General features: G+C 35.0%; 2 protein-coding genes across 13 annotated transcripts; one reads left to right on the plus strand and one right to left on the minus strand.

Annotated features, from left to right (window-relative positions):
- Nucleotides 1-1743: 1743 nt before the first annotated feature.
- LOC113847387 (dual specificity protein phosphatase PHS1-like) lies at nucleotides 1744-7593 on the plus strand. The gene is made up of 11 exons (XM_027476473.1): nucleotides 1744-1922; nucleotides 2106-2183; nucleotides 2247-2380; nucleotides 2772-2964; nucleotides 3465-3641; nucleotides 3747-3907; nucleotides 4332-5427; nucleotides 5896-6042; nucleotides 6143-6370; nucleotides 6508-6665; nucleotides 6975-7593. Exons 1-11 carry the CDS (start codon nucleotides 1863-1865, stop codon nucleotides 7333-7335), a joined length of 2793 nt encoding a protein of 930 aa, XP_027332274.1. The 5' UTR covers nucleotides 1744-1862; the 3' UTR covers nucleotides 7336-7593.
- Nucleotides 7594-8063: 470 nt separating this feature from the next.
- On the minus strand, nucleotides 8064-15797 carry LOC113847334 (chaperone protein ClpC, chloroplastic). 12 transcript variants are annotated; one of them, XM_027476372.1, is made up of 11 exons: nucleotides 15534-15558; nucleotides 13737-14314; nucleotides 12992-13107; nucleotides 12754-12876; nucleotides 12482-12667; nucleotides 11417-11632; nucleotides 11301-11339; nucleotides 10626-10843; nucleotides 10273-10348; nucleotides 10089-10178; nucleotides 8338-9858 (listed from the first exon to the last, which is right to left on the minus strand). In XM_027476372.1, the coding sequence occupies exons 2-11, from the start codon at nucleotides 14299-14301 to the stop codon at nucleotides 8680-8682; spliced, it is 2808 nt and encodes a 935-aa protein (XP_027332173.1). In that variant the 5' UTR covers nucleotides 14302-14314; nucleotides 15534-15558; the 3' UTR covers nucleotides 8338-8679. The 12 variants fall into 12 exon arrangements, with proteins under 12 accessions (XP_027332201.1, XP_027332191.1, XP_027332218.1 ...); XM_027476453.1 differs by lacking the exon at nucleotides 11301-11339 and having other exon boundaries at nucleotides 8338-8658; nucleotides 8763-9858; nucleotides 15325-15539; XM_027476364.1 differs by lacking the exon at nucleotides 15534-15558 and adding an exon at nucleotides 15325-15530.
- Between the last annotated feature and the right edge of the window lie 440 nt (nucleotides 15798-16237).

Below are 16237 nucleotides of genomic sequence, written 5' to 3' on the forward strand. Positions count from 1 at the left end.
AAATGTCTCTTTTACATATTGAAATGCTATTTATAACCAAAGAAAAATGCTACAATAATTATTAGTACTATTACTGGATGCTTAATTGTGAAGTTTTTACTATTAATGAATTTATTCTTTTATCTTGTCATATGTTTTTCTTATTGTTGTACTATTGAATGATTCCTTCTTTTGTTTTGTCAATAGTTCACTTTTGTTTGCTTTAAAATTAAGGATTTTGTTAACTTCAATCCTTAGGATTAAGGATAAACAGCTAATAATAGTAAAATTATATTAGAAAGAGAAATATTTATTGTATTTCTATAACTTCAATATAATAACGATATATTTTTTTCATAAAAATTTTCTATTTGTAAATGTTTAAATTCAGTCTTAAGGGCTCAGGTTAACAAAATTCTAAATTTAAAAGTATAATATTATTATTTATTGTAAAAGAAAAAAAAAGTAGAATATTATATTTATCACATTATAATAATAAAAAAAGTAATTAAAAAAATAAATTCATCAATTAAAAGAAGCAATTGATAAAGAGCTATAAAAAAAATGCTTAAAAGAAAAAGGTTGAAGAGAGACTTTTCTGTAAATATTTAAAATATATTTAAAGACTTATTTATAAATATTAATTTTAAATAATTAAATATTAAAAAATTATATAATGTGGCAATGATGAGTTAGTTTATCATAAAAAAAGTTGATGACATAAACTAAATCTTAATTTTTAAAAAAAATTCAAAAATTAAATCCTAACCAAAAACTTTTGAATGACTTATCATAAAGGAGGTTACTTTTACTTTTATTTATATATATATATACCTATTTCACACTACATTTGAGTGTGGACAAATGATTCTTGTTCTAGGTGTAATAAGAGTGTGATTATTTGGTGAAATTATAAGCAAGTCAGTTTTTTCATTTTCAGCATTTGGCAAACTTAACTTTCTTTTCTTTTCTTTCGACTCATCGTCACCTACCTCAATATTTTTAAATTAATTATATTTATTCTTTTTATATCTAAAATATAATACACTATTTATTATTTTATAAACTAACCATTATCATATAATAATTAATTAATTATTACTTAAACAAATTATTATTATATAATTATAACCTATAGTAGAAATGTTTATGAATTTTGTTGACATAATAAACTCAACCTATCTAATTAAAAATTAATGAGTTGATTCAAGTAAAAATTTTAGCTCGTTAATATAAAAGTTGAGTTGTTAATTTATAATATTAAAATTTAATTCAATCGAATAACTCATAACATATTTTTTCTTTTTATATTATTTTGATTCCATTTAGTTTGTTTGAACTGAAAAATTAAAAATTATTGATTAATTAATTTTTAATTTTTAAATATTGTGTATTACTATAAGTGTAAATAAATATTGAAATTTGTATTTTATAATTTATAAGAGATTTTTTTTAACTAGTTTAATTCTTTATTTTAGATAAATATTAAATTATTAGTAATACATTATATTTTAAAAAAATTATCATTTAGTTTCAATAAATTTGTTATCAACGAGATTAGAATTAAGTTATCAATTGTATAATTTTTGTGTACGTTGTTAGCTATGCTAATTCATTTACTCAACCCATTATCGGTTAATTGTTTTTTTAATCAAAACTGACGCAATCCGATTTATGAAATTTTGATTATTTTCTATATCAAAATTCATCACACTCCACTCATGATCTTGTCTACTTTGTAGAGGTTTTGATTCAGGGTTCTATCGCTATTTTCCCTCCATCCTTGAAAATAGCAAACTACTTTGCCTGCCATTGCCAGCAGTTTTTTGCATTAGCTCTTATTTTTATTACAAAAACTAAAATCTAATCTTTTTATAATACCAATGGCAAAAGAACAGCAAAAGCAGCATCCCTGGGGAATCACCAACTCTTTTCAAAATCAGGTTCATACCCATTTTTCTCTTTTCGCTCTCGCTTGTTTATATAAATGAAAAAACGGTACTTGTATAATCTAGATCTTATATATGTACATCAACCAGTGTGTGTGATCTTCAAACTTCACTTTTAGTCCTAATGACACAGATAGATAGATAATGTGATATTGTGAAATTAAGTGCGAATTGCAGGGTAAAGGTGAAGAAAAACAATTGGAAGTGGAGAACGAGGAAACTGAGGCCCCCTTGCCTCTGAGCGTTACTTCCAAGGTAGATTATGCAACCGGGTTTTTGCTGCAATGAAAAAGTTTGAAACTTGTTTGGTGAATGCAGGTTTTGTACATGTTGGGAGACATCACAGCAGGGCCTGCGTTTATGTTCACGCAATGGCTCCAATTAGTTCGTAAACGCACTTCTAATTATCGCTCTTCTGGCTTCCCTCACCGTCCTTCCACCATGCCTTCTAGGTTCTCTTCTCTCTCTCTCTCTCTCTCTCTCTCTCTCTCTCTCTATTTCTCTATTGCATTTGCACTATGTTTCATGATTGTCGTTGAGAATGTAATATAATGTCTTAGACAGATGCTACGGATATGTATGTATGGTTCAAGAAAATGTTTTCATAAATAATTACAAAAATGCCATGTTGATTTTTCACTTTTTGGTTCCTTGTTTTTAAAATTGTGTCCAAGAAATGGTGAAAATAATATGTAATTGTTTGTGAAAATAAGAAGTAAAAACAAACTGTTGAGTTTTTCCAAAATAAATAGGCCAAAAGTTTTATGTTTTTTGGAAGGGGTGTGATAAGAATTTAGTATGCTTTCTAAAGTGGTTGCTAAGGGTGATTTAATCTGTTTTCAGCCCGGGAGAATCTACCGAGGATGCAAAAATTGATCACCAAACAGAAATTAGTTTGTGGGAGAGGCTTGGCAAAGCTGAAATGTTGGACATTGAATCAAGCTCCTTTTCTTGGGATAGGCTCTCTTCACTCCACCATACTGAGCACACAAGCAGCAATGAACACTCTGAGGATGAAATGAACAGAGCTCTTGAGGTTTGCTATTTTTCTATACTCTTAAATAATCTTGTTTACAATTATTATACTTAATGTATAATGTTAAGGGCTTTTCTTCATTAAGTTTTCACCTAAGTGCTTCCATATCTATTCTGTTAATTGATTCTTTCTGGGTGTTAAGCTTTTCCCATGTAGTTGGGTTCATCTAAAGAAGTGTCTTTGCTAACAAGAGCCAAGAAATAAAATGAAAATGGAAAGTTTTTATTGAAAATCAAACTTGACTGCATTGGAAACCATGAGGGGAAGTTCATTAATAACATATTTTAATAAAAGCTTTCAATTTTTTATTTCATACCCTCAATGTCATAATTCATAACCAGTTAACCACTGTCCTGTCCTTAGGGCACTTGTTAGCATTTACCTAAAAAAATCATTGTTGTACCAATTTTTGAGTTTTCTTTTGTAGTACAGAAACATTTGCATAAACTGTTTATTTTCTTTACTTCTGCCTCAGTTTCTTATCAGATGTGTGCACATAGGTAACAGTAAATTCGGGAGGAGTAGTCTTCTTTGCCTTATTCAATGGCCTTGGGAGTGATGATATTTTTGGAAAAGAAGTGGCAGCTGTTATAAAGATATCATCTTCCAGAATGGCAACACAATCCGAACGCCTTGGTTATGAATTTGCCAAGTGGTTGGGAGTCCAAACTCCACAGGTTTTTTCCTTACTTTTTATCTAACATGACCATCAGATTTGTAAGCTTAGGGTATCAAGCTGAAGTTCTATCATATTCATTCTTTACTTTGATTTGGAATACTAGGCTAGAGTCATTCACAATACCAGTTTAGAGTGGCTCCAAATAAAAGAGGCTACAGAAAAAGCAAGAGATGCAGCAAGTTCTGCGGGTGATGAAATTAGTGAAATGACATGCACAGAACTTTTGGAAGCACTTGAGCTTAGCCGATGTCTATTGTTTATGAGGTATTATTCAGTTCTAGAATTAATAAGATATGGTTTATAACATGGCAGCATGAGATATCTTGTTTGGCTTGTTACTTTTCAACCTATTGATGATTCTTTGTTTCCTAGAAACAACTGTGCACAACTGCTCATAATTGGGCGTGATGTGGTTGTTTCAATTTTCAAATGTGGAATGCAATCACCAAAAGATAACTAACTCTTTTTTTGTGCTCTTCTCCATGTGATGATGGTGTGCAATATGTTGGAAGTTGGACTGCAGTAGTATGTAAATTATGTCGTTTTGTTAAGCTAAATCAAATCCAGTATCACTATTTCCCAGGACAGCAATGAATATAGCATCTTCCATGCAAAAGCACATGGCTATTCTTCAATAATATAATTTTGATTGTTTATTCTAAAGATTCACCATCTATTCTTCTTGCAGTTATGTACATGGTTCACCCATGCTTGAAAGCTCAGGTGCATTTGAATCACAGGAATATGCTGAAAGAACATCAGCAGCCCTTGGCAGGGTAATGATGCTAGACCTTGTCATCAGAAATGAAGATAGGCTCCCTTGCCGTCAACTTAGATGGCGTGGGAACTCTGCAAACTTGTTATTGGCTGAAAAGATGATATCTACAAGTACAGATATAATAGGAGAAACTTTTGATTCTGCAGCAGTCCGATATGGACCAAGGGTGAGTAGGGCGCTTCATAAAGAAAGAAGGTCAATTTCAGTAGATAGCAGATTGAATTCTCATAATCATAATCCTGGATTGGTATCACAAGGCTCTGGTCTTTCAGACATCACAGAATCATCAATACCCGCAGACATGAGCCTTAAAAGTCAAACATCAGGAGAATCAATGTTTTCTGACTTTAGCATTGTTGCTATTGATTCTGGGGTTCCCCGCCGACCACCTGCTGGAAAACGTGCAGATGACCAGGTTAATTATCCTAAGTTGGTTGAGTTACTACTCAATAGCTCAGAGTTTTCCTCTAACCTGTTACATGAGATAACTGGAGGGAGATTAGGACATCCTCCCCCAGAAGACACAAATGCAACAACTGATGTTCATGCGGGTGATGTAGCCTCAGTAGTCCATGAGTTCCGTACTGGTTTTCGTGCTGCTCTTAGGGATCTGCAGGGATTCCATATATTCCTACTCACACTTCACCAAAAACTTGATAACTTGTTAAGATCATTTATGACTACTATAAGCAGAGTACCATCAGGGGAGTCTGAAAAAGAGGATGCAGTGGTTCCTGATTCACCTTCACTAGCTACTGCTGGCAATTTTTCCTCTCCAACAAGTAAGGAGAGGTTTTCCAATGACATCCATCAAGATTTTAGTGATTCAGAATCACAGAGAACTGCTCCAAGGGCATCATCATCTTCTGGTAATAGAGATTACTGCGACTCTGCTTCTTCTCTGCCAAGAGAATGTTGGCATGGAAAGCACTCTAAAGGAAGTGGGGAGTCACTTCGTGGTCTCCGCTTGACAACTAAGCTCCGTGACTTCCATAAATTTGCCAAGGTTGGTCTCTAGTTAACATAAACTTGTTTACTAATTCATGGTTTTGGTACAACTGATATAGTTGTCAAGTTGTTTTGGTGCATTTTTTATTTATTTTTGGATAGATAAAAAATAGTCGGTCTGTAACATATTGCAAAATAAAATGATTTTATTGCAAGTCTATTTTCACAAAATCAATAAATGTGGACAATATTTAAGAGTTGTGTTAAGAATGTTTATGGCTATTAAGAATGAACATAAATTTTGGGGAATCAGTTTTAGTTGTTTTTTTGGAGACTCAGAAGCATAAACCAGAAATAGTGCATTTGAAAATGTGGGTTTCCTCGAAGTAAAATATTTTCTTGTAGTTCTATTTCTATTTCTCTTATAGAAGTATTGCAACTTGCTCTTCTCTGCCATGTGAAACTGCATTCTACCTTGCGTTCCCTCTCTCTCTCTCTCTTATCTTATTCTTATCATAATTTCCAGGTTGACTCTGAATCTAATAAAGAATTGGAACAGTGGAATGAACTGCTTAAAAACGATGCTGTCAAGTTGTGCCAGGAGAATAATTTCAATACAGGATTTTTTGAGGGTAGTGATAACAACACTGTTGTTGATGCATATGAGTTGAAGGTATCTTGGTTAAAAATAGCATGCAAAACCAATATATTGGACTCATTTCATTTACGAAGGATTCATATTCGCAGAAAGCATTTACTTTATTAACTTTCAGGTCAGGCTTGAGCATATCCTTGAGAGGATTGCATTGATATCCGAGGCTGCAAATACAGAGAGGCCATCAACTGTTACAAATAGTCTGTTCATTGGTGGTGCACTGGCTGCAAGATCTACATACACACTGCAACACTTAGGAATCACTCATATTATGTGCTTGTGTACAAATGAAATTGGTCAGTCAAGTTCTCAGTTTCCTGATCTATTCACATACAAAAATTTCTCTGTAAGTTGTACTCTCCTGTCTATGTTGTACCACAATTATTCTGTTGGTTCTGTAAGGTACCAAATTTACTTTCAATATGAGGTTCTGCTCAAGAATGAGTCTTCACATTGGTTCTGTTCAATCTCCCATTTGAACAGGTGTGTGACAATGAAGATTCTAACATCAGCAGCATATTTGAAGAGGCTTGTGATTTTATAGACTATGTTGAGCAAACTGGTCTGAGAGTTTTAGTTCATTGCTTTGAAGGGAAAAGCAGAAGTGTCACTTTGGTCCTTGCATACTTAATGCTGAGGAAGTAAGTAAAAATATAAATACAATCTTAGATATGGTGCTCAAAACTGGTGTTGCTATGGAGTTGGGCCAGTTGGCCCTCTATAACCCATTAATGTTGCACTTGCACTTACAATTCAATAATTGAATCTTAATAACTAATTATATTATTAGATACATTTTATCAGTAAACTAATTTTTTCTATAATTATCCATTATTTACCCGGTTAGGGGCCTTAAAGTATTATTATTCAGTATGTGGAACACTTGCAACTATAAGCTTATATTACTGCTAGTGACAACAGTTTAGAAACTAAAAGCTTTTGTAACGTAGGAAGTTCACTTTGTTAGAAGCATGGAATGCTCTGAAACGAGTTCATCGTCGATCACAGCCCAATGATGGTTTTGCAAAGATCTTACTGGAACTGGATCAGAAACTGCATGGGAAGGTTTCAATGGAGTGGCAGCAGCGGAAACCAATGATGAAAATTTGCCCTATTTGTGGCAAGAATGCTGGACTAAGCAGTAGCTCACTGAAGCTCCATCTTCAGAAATCTCATAAAAAGCTATCCTCAGGGAGTGTAGATAGTGCCATGACAATGGAGATCCAAAAGGCATTAACAGCTTTGAAGATTAGCCGTGGTGGGAGTGTTAGCCCCTCCCAAAGGCAGTCGCATTCAATGATAGATCAATAGATTACTCTTCCAAATACAACGAATGGTCATTCATCATTTTATTTTCATGTTAGGAGTTGAGTGTGGCTAGATTTTAGCAACACAAGCAGCTAAGTGCCTGTTTGTATAGGCAAGTTAACTCCGTTTTTTCATAATTGAGAATTTCACTGCTCACAAAACCTGCATTGTAATTCATATAAACGGAGTTTTCAATCTATACAAACAGGCTGTAAGCTTTTTTTTTGTTTTTCTTTTAAAAGTGCAAGTAAAATAGGGATTCGGAAGTGGGTTCAATTGCTTCCCTGATTCATTGTTGTACATAGTTGGTACAAAGTATACTCGTTGGGATAGTTGTAATTTGTGGAACTGTCGTGATTAAGCTTTTTCACAAGCTAAGCAACGGATTAGTTAGGTGATTATCATATTAAAATATAACGGTGTATGAATAGCGGGAGTTCGATTCAATTGTTGCTGGCCATTATGGTTAGAATAGACTAGGTAAAGTTAGTTGCTGTATGGCCTGTCTAATCTTTTATTTTTGTTTATCTTAAAAATATATTTAAAAAATTGTTATATAATAATCTTTGTAAGTTAAAAAAGTCATCTTGAAATAGGTTAACAAGACTACGTAAATTAACAGGTCTTTGTTCTAAAACATTAATGTATCGTCCAACTTTTTTATTATTTTTGTTATCATTATAACTTATTTGATAAACTTAGAAGAATTTTTAAATAATTTAAGATTTGACTTTTTTTAATTTAATAAATTTCAAAATTTTAAATTGACTTATTAAATAAACTCAACCTCCCCTAAACCCAACCAGGCTCCAAATGAAAAATAAATGACCTCTTTCATTCCCTGCTAGTAACTTTTTCTTGACCCAAAAAAAAGTGCGTATCAATGAAATTTTGGTGACATCGTCGGATTCAAATTGATCTAATTTCCCCGACCCTGTTACCTGTCATTAAATGTGCAAGCATTTGTGAATACATGCATTGCAGTTTCAACTTTCAAGCAATGAATACGCCGTAACGATGATTTACAGTAACGCTGGGATATTACAGCACGGTCCAACCATTGAAATCATAAAAACACCCCAGCTTCCAACGGAATAGTTCAGTGATGCACTGTCCATGGTATATACCAAACACAGCTCTCATTCTCACCCCCACACCCTCTTTAGTTTAGGGTGGTAACCCCCCGCTACCCACCCCCTTTCTCAACCTGTTTTGCTTGGGTATGGGCAAGCATAACTGGGCCTACCAGTGATCAATTACAAGCTTTCGGAACATCAACAAGTAAAAACAGACAAAGACTATGGTTTAAATAAATTAAGTAAACATGTACTAGCAAAGGTACCCACATTATACGGGGAGAGCCTCAGGTAAAGACTCTGGCGTACCGCTGCTACCATTTAGCACAATCACGTTACCATCAGAATCAACATCCACTATAACAGAGTCTCCCTCTTTGATCTCTCTAGCAAGCATCTTCTCAGCCATGCTGTCCTCCAAAAGCCGCATTATGGCTCTTCTTAGTGGCCTGGCTCCATAACTAGGATTATATCCTTCCTCAACCACTCTGTCCCTAAATCTTTCTGTCACTTGAAGCTCAATATCTTTTTTCTTCAGTCTATCAAACACCTCTTTGAGCATTATGTCAGCAATTTCCTTCACCTCCAGTTTTGTTAGCTGCCTGAAAACAATCATTTCATCCAACCTATTTAAAAATTCTGGCCTAAAGTATTGTTTTAGCTCCTCAGTCACCAAGCTCTTGATTCTGTTATAACTGCTATCCTTCTCATCATAATCCAAATCAAAACCAATTCGGCGGCCTCCTTTCTCAATCACGCTGCTTCCAACATTTGATGTCATTATAAGAAGTGTGTTCTTGAAATCCACAGTTCTACCCTTACTGTCTGTTAGTCTTCCATCTTCCAGGATCTGAAGCATCATGTTGAATACATCTGGATGGGCTTTCTCAATCTCATCAAATAGTACAACAGTGTAAGGACGACGCCGAACTGCCTCAGTCAATTGACCTCCTTCAGTGTAACCAACATATCCAGGGGGCGAACCAATAAGTTTGGAGACAGTGTGCCTTTCCATAAATTCACTCATGTCAAGCCGAATCATGGCTTCTTCAGAGCCAAAGTAGTATGCAGCCAATGCTTTGGCCAATTCAGACTTCCCTACACCAGTTGGACCAGAAAATATGAAGCTGGCAATTGGTCGATTAGGGTTTTTCAATCCAACCCGGGCCCGTCGGATAGCGCGACTTATGGCTTTTACTGCTTCATCCTGACCAATGACTCGCTTGTGTAAAGTCTCTTCCATCTTAAGGAGGCGATCAGATTCATCTGTTGAGACTTTTTCAACAGGAATACCAGTCCAGGATGAAACAATATGCTGTATATCAGCTTCAGTCACTACAGGACCTCCATCCCCTGCCTCACTCTCTGCCTTGCTCATCTCCTTGCCTTTCTCTACAAGTGTTGAGATCTGTGCCTTAAGATCCATTTCTCTATCTCGTAGCTCTCCAGCCTATTCAGAAATTCATGTCACATAACCCACAAATTATTAGCCAAGAAAGGAACCACACATTACATCATTCTTTAAACTCAACAAACTAAAACAGAAGCCAATGTATAGTTATAATCGACAAAATGCCAGTCATTCTTTGTGTTACTTAAGCAAAAACGTATAACTTTCCTTCAACAAGGTAGCTGATAATCTTCATGCAAACGGATGCAAAAACTTGGGTGAGACATTACCTTTTCGAAGTCTTGGTTGCGTACAGCTTCTTCTTTCTCCTTAACAATCTGCCTGACCTCCTTGTCCAGTTCTCTTGCTTCTTCCGGTAACTAGAAGTACATCAAGTTTGGGGTCCAAATTAGCTTGATAATAGAAACTATAACTGCTAGTTGAAGGATAGACAAACAATGTATATATATATACCTGTGCATGTTGAAGCCGAACTCGTGAACCTGCTTCATCAATCAAATCTATAGCTTTGTCGGGCAAAAATCGATCACTGCAGATCAGGATATTTTTGGTTACAGTATACGGCAAGAAGGGGAAAAGGACATAAATAGCATTTTGATTAACACAGATCTCAATCACACAGACATATTAGAATTCCAACACAAATAATGTCATAATTCAAAGAGGACGAGAAGTTTGACATATACTTCAGCGTAATTCAGTGGAAAATTTCCATTAAGATTCAGTATTGAAAAAAAATGGTATACCAGCATAAATGACAAGGCATTTAATGAATATAGAAGGTGCAGAGATGAATTATGACAAACCTGATATACTGATACGATAGCTGAGCTGCAGCTACAAGAGCCTCATCAGTATAGCGAAGCTTGTGGTGAATTTCATATCGTTCTCTAAGTCCTTTCAGTATTTGTATGGTTTCATCTACAGTTGGCTCTGGCACTCTAACTGGCTGGAATCGTCTCTCCAAAGCTGGATCTTTTTCAATGTGCTTCCTGTATTCATCCAATGTTGTGGCTCCGATACACTGCAGAAATATTTAAATAAACACCCCAGTACAATGCCATCAACTGCGACTGAATTTAACACATTCAATAATTAACTAGTTGTTCATTGTGGCGAGTTCAGTCTGGGCATAAGAACCTTCGAAATAGGTCTACATTGACAATAATGGATTCTATTATCAACCCAGATTGAAACTGTTGGAAATGCCAAACTTGAATTTACAGACCTTCAGCATTTTATTTAATTCTGACTAATAGCAAGCAACAACTTTGACTGTATATTAGAATTGTAACTAGATAGCTGACTCAAAGCAGACCTATTAAATATCTCAAAATGGTTTTAACTTTTAACTGTTTATGAACATTGACTGACCAGAAGAAAGATCATATATTCATTTTGCATATTGTGGAATTACAAAGACAATTTTATGACCAGAGAAAGTCTTTTGTCCCTTGAATATGCAAAAGTTTGAGTGATACCAATAAAATCCAACAACTGAAAACCCATTCTTTCTCCCTCTACATAATATATTGAGTACAAGGTCAGAGTCAGCAAGCAGTAAATCCATTATGAACATGTCAAGGGAAAATACTACCTGTAGTTCACCTCTTGCAAGAGCTGGTTTTAGTATGTTAGCAGCATCAATTGCCCCTTCTGCTGCTCCTGCTCCAATCAAAGTGTGCACTTCATCAATAAAAAGTATTATCTCATCACTTTGTTTGATTTCTTCCATCAGTTTCTTCAACCTCTCCTCAAATTCACCACGATATTTAGTTCCAGCAACAAGCAGACCCATATCAAGGGTTATAACCTAATTCATGCAGAACAAAGTACATTATTAGAAAACATTGGGTATAAAACCATTCATATGCCTTTCACGTAACAGTTTATGGTAAAAGGGGCTCCCTTGGGCATGGTTAGGACTTTGATCCTTGCTGCCCTTAGTTTTCCATATAAAAATAAAACTTCAGGATATGGTACAAAAGGATAATTACATTGTCCACAGTTCAAGCCCAAAATGCTCTTGCATGAGGGGGTGTGTTAGACATGAAATCATTTATGTACCTTCACCTAAAAGGTTTAGGTTTTTGAATAGTTGGTTTGTGACATAATAGAGTGGAAAAGTTATCAAAGGGTAACTACTCAACACAAATCCGTTGAAACTGCATTGATCATGATCATCCATGTGTTATCATAAATTTGAAACGATAATTAAAAATGATTTTAAATACACGTACTTACCCACTTGCTTGCTATTAATTTGATAGTCTTGATATACATGTTGAAAACAGATTATTCTATGCCCAATATAATTGAGCAAAGAAGGCATTCACATTATTCAAGAGTCAGGACTCATTGCACTCATACTGAACACACACCCACAAATCCGATAATTTTAAACAGTAGGTCCTAAACTGAAATACCAACATGAAATTAATATCAATCATATGACTCAAAATGAGACAGCATGCCCAGATACAGGCATGATCATGGTGGTGCCATAAAACTCCTTTTTGTCAACATGTATAAAATTCCACAAATATAATGACATATTGTTGTAGAATTACTTTACATATATCCAGCAAGTTGAATATGTTAAATAGTGCCGAAAACAAAAATCAATTTTAAGAATTGCAGAGGTAAAATGATTTCTACAAACCTTTTTTCCCTCTATGGTTTCAGGTACATCACCATTTGCAATCCGTTGAGCAAGACCTTCAGCAATTGCTGTCTTCCCAACACCAGGCTCTCCAATAAGACAAGGATTATTTTTGGTGCGACGGCCTAAAATTTGAGTGACACGTTCAATTTGCTGCTGCCTTCCCACAACAGGATCCAATTTTCCCTGGGTGCAGATGAGAAATAGTTAGCTTTTATGCACACTAAAGCATAATCAGCATCGTCATGAAGGAAACTAGGAACTGTCATCACCTCCTCTGCTAGCTTGGTCAAATTGGTACCATACTCCTCCAAAGTTGGCATCTTATTGCCACTACTTCCTGAGCCAACAGTAGCAGTAACACTGTCAGCACTCTCACCCACCATGCGAATAACCTGTACCCATCCAATGGAAATTCTAAGATCAACATAAAATTTAAGATTAAAAAAGAATACATTCATGTAAACAGAAATTTGTGGGAAAAATGGTAAATGAAGGTATAGTACTAGCCTGTGTGCGAATATTAGTAGGATCAGCACCCAGATTTTCAAGCACACGTGCTGCAACACCCTCACCCTCTCGAAGAAGACCCAGAAGCAGGTGCTCAGATCCAATATAATTGTGACCTGAAAATATCAAGGGTTAAAACTCAAAGTTCCAGCATCTAAAACAAAATATTACATATAATTTTATCCCCATACACAGGGCCGCATTGAACAAAAAATATTAACACAGTCTCCAACTCTTTTTCAAATGCATTTAGAGCAAGAGTGTGCCAGACTCCCAGCTAGTAGTAGCAGACAAACTTTGCATGTAGAGGTTTGGTGCAATTGACTCAACAGACATACAAGAAGTATTAAGCAAAGGTTTTAAGACAAGATAAGTTTCTTGCATCATTACATTTCATGACTTCTATTTTTTCTGTAAGTAGTAGAGTAGTAGTAATAATAGGGTAGCTTGCTCAATCTATCACTTTGTCCTTTCTCCTCTATACCTAATCAAAATTTAGACTCATTGAGTAAGCAGATATATATATATATATATATATATATATATATATATATATACACACACATTACAGATCCAATATAACTAAATCAATTCTACCTTATTGAGTAACAATCACACCAGAAAAACCATGAGAGCGCCACTAGGAATACAGATGGCTTGAAGTTGAAGAAACATATGCTTTTACTGACTTATAAATTAAGTAAAACCAAAAAAAAAAAAAGTAAGAAGTGAAAAAGATGTTTACCAAGTTGGCGAGCTTCCTCCAGCGAAAGTTCCAAAACACGCTTTGCACGGGGAGTAAACGGAATCTCAACAGCAACAAATCCACTACCCCTTCCAATTATCTTCTCCACTTCCACACGTGCATCTTTAAGGTTTATTCCCATTGACTTCAGAACCTTGGCGGCAATACCAGTGCCTTCACCAATAAGACCCAATAGAATCTGCTCTGTTCCAACAAAATTATGACCAAGACGTCTTGCTTCCTCTTGTGCCAGCATAATTACTTTGATTGCTTTCTCTGTGAAACGCTCAAACATGGCTTTGGGTATGCATCTGGAAGCTTTTGCTCGACGTGAAGAAGTTGCAATGGATACCTTAGAATGAAAATCTAGTCCAGGTCTCAGCATAGTGTCCAAAGGATTAAAAGTGCGAAGTCCTGAAAAACCTGGCACTCTTAATCCATTTGTTCGTAAAGCACTCATCATTTTGACCGATCTTTTTAATTTTCCTGACCCCTTCTGCTGACCATGCCTTTGCCCAGCTACTATGCCAGGGACATTAATTGACTGAGCCAAAACCTTAGCCATAATTCCTGAATTGCTGCATTTTTTATGAAACAGATTAGCCAACAAGTAACACACCATAAGTAACAGAAAGCACTCAGATCAGATAGGCATGTGAACATGTTCCAAGCTTTCAGAATCAGCACATCAATATTTAAGGAAAAAATTTCAGAAAAGTGTGAAGGATATAAAAGATATTTCAAAACATATTTGATGAATAACAGAGACATGCTGACAAGGATCAACATCATAAAATCCAGAAATCTAGAAGCTCACAGGACAATATCTTGCTTAAATAGTTTAACAAACAGTGTCACGAACCACATTTATTTCATACTGAATCCCACCTTATAGGAATGAAGTTCAAGCAAATGTTGCCCAATGTCTGTATTATGATTGTTATATGGTAGAGGAATCAAGAATTACTTCAAATGGCCAAGACATTCTTTCAAGTTCATTATAACAAAAGAGAAAATATACTAGGCGAATTGAGGTGTGAGGAAGTTAACACCAGAACGAAACCAATAACAATATAGTTGGAGCATTTCCAAGTTAATTATCAAAATTAACAAACAAATTGTCTATTAAATGAATAAATAAATTAATTAACAAACAAACGAAAAAAGGAGTTTTTTTAAAAAAAAAAAAATCAGCCAACTAAGTAGCAACTGCAAAGATAGCGGCGAATGACAGAATAATCAACAAAACGAAAACAACCAGTTATGCATATCTCGTATCTCGTATTGGGAAAAAAAAACTAAACGAATTAATTAATATCTTAATTGTAGTTGTACAAACAATAAGAACAAAAAACAATTAAATAAAATTAAAAAAAAAAACAATTTAATTGAGCAAACACCTGGTGCTCTAAACTCTAACGGGGGATAAGGAAAAAAAAAGCCCAAAATAACTGAAAACCGTAATCGAAGCAGCTTTCGAAACCCTAATCGAAGCAGCTTTCGAGCTAAGGAACCCACGAAAAAAGTAACAGCAACACACAACAGTGAACGAATAAATGAAAATTGAGAAAACAAAAAAGTAACTCACCGGAAGCACTGCACCACAAACAAGTGATAACAATTCAATCCAGAATAACCAAAAATAAAGGAAGAGAAAAAGACGAATAATAAAAAAAAAAGACGAAGAGAGAGAGAGAGAGAGAGAGACCTAGAAAAGAGAAAATGAAGAGATTAAATTAATATATAGCGAGCGAAGAAGGGGAAGGAATAAAAATGTGGTGGGGAATAGAGGCTAACCTTCCCCAACCCTAAACTCCAAGATAGATATCTCTAATCTAATCCAATCTTATGTAACCCAAATATCTATCACACCTTCGTGTACCCTCTCTCACTCAATCATTTCTATTATCTCATCTCATGCGTCGATTCTTTCGAGGTTGTGTCTGAAAACGTGACACGTAGCCGCCTGCTATTGGCCCCACCACTCAATATTGTCTTTCCTTTTTACCCGGAGTGACTGTTTTGCCCTTTCTTCACTCGCCGCCTTAATAAAAGGCCAATGCAATGAATCAAAGGCGAAACACCAGAGATTAACTAACTAACGTTAAGTAGTAAATATCAACGTCGCTGTAGCAAAGACGTAGACGATTCCACTTTTAAATGTTGCACCTGCCAAAGTGCAACGTCAAGCGTTGCTTAATTGATTTGCTTCTTTTTGTTTGCATTTTCATTCTTCCGCTACTCCTCCGTGGGCTTCCGGCAAACCATGCATCCACAGAAAGTGAGAGTTCCATGGGAATAATATAAATCTTCTTACTAATTAAGATTAAATGTATTTTATATTTTAATGACATTAAGCGTTTTCACATTCAGATTAAAATAATAATTACTGGATAAAATACTCTTTAGTCCTATCTATCTCTCAAATCTATTTGTAGAAAAAAATAATTGAATACCCCTTCAACTTAACATAGTTAGATACTCTATGTCAGAATTAAAAG

This window comes from Abrus precatorius, unplaced genomic scaffold (genome assembly GCF_003935025.1).
Source record: "Abrus precatorius isolate BTA unplaced genomic scaffold, Abrus_2018 Scaffold10, whole genome shotgun sequence".
In the NCBI taxonomy this organism is placed as follows: Eukaryota; Viridiplantae; Streptophyta; class Magnoliopsida; order Fabales; family Fabaceae; genus Abrus; species Abrus precatorius.

Coding starts and splice junctions, on each gene's coding strand:
- LOC113847387 (XM_027476473.1), top strand. CDS start 1,863: ATGGCAAAAGAACAGCAAAAGCAGCATCCCTGGGGAATCACCAACTCT. Junction 1,923..2,105: donor CCAACTCTTTTCAAAATCAG/GTTCATACCCAT, acceptor TGCGAATTGCAG/GGTAAAGGTGAAGAAAAACA. Junction 2,184..2,246: donor CTCTGAGCGTTACTTCCAAG/GTAGATTATGCA, acceptor TGGTGAATGCAG/GTTTTGTACATGTTGGGAGA.
- LOC113847334 (XM_027476409.1), bottom strand. CDS start 14,358: ATGGTGTGTTACTTGTTGGCTAATCTGTTTCATAAAAAATGCAGCAAT. Junction 12,668..12,753: donor TGACCAAGCTAGCAGAGGAG/GTGATGACAGTT, acceptor ATCTGCACCCAG/GGAAAATTGGATCCTGTTGT. Junction 11,633..12,481: donor AAACCATAGAGGGAAAAAAG/GTTTGTAGAAAT, acceptor TGCATGAATTAG/GTTATAACCCTTGATATGGG.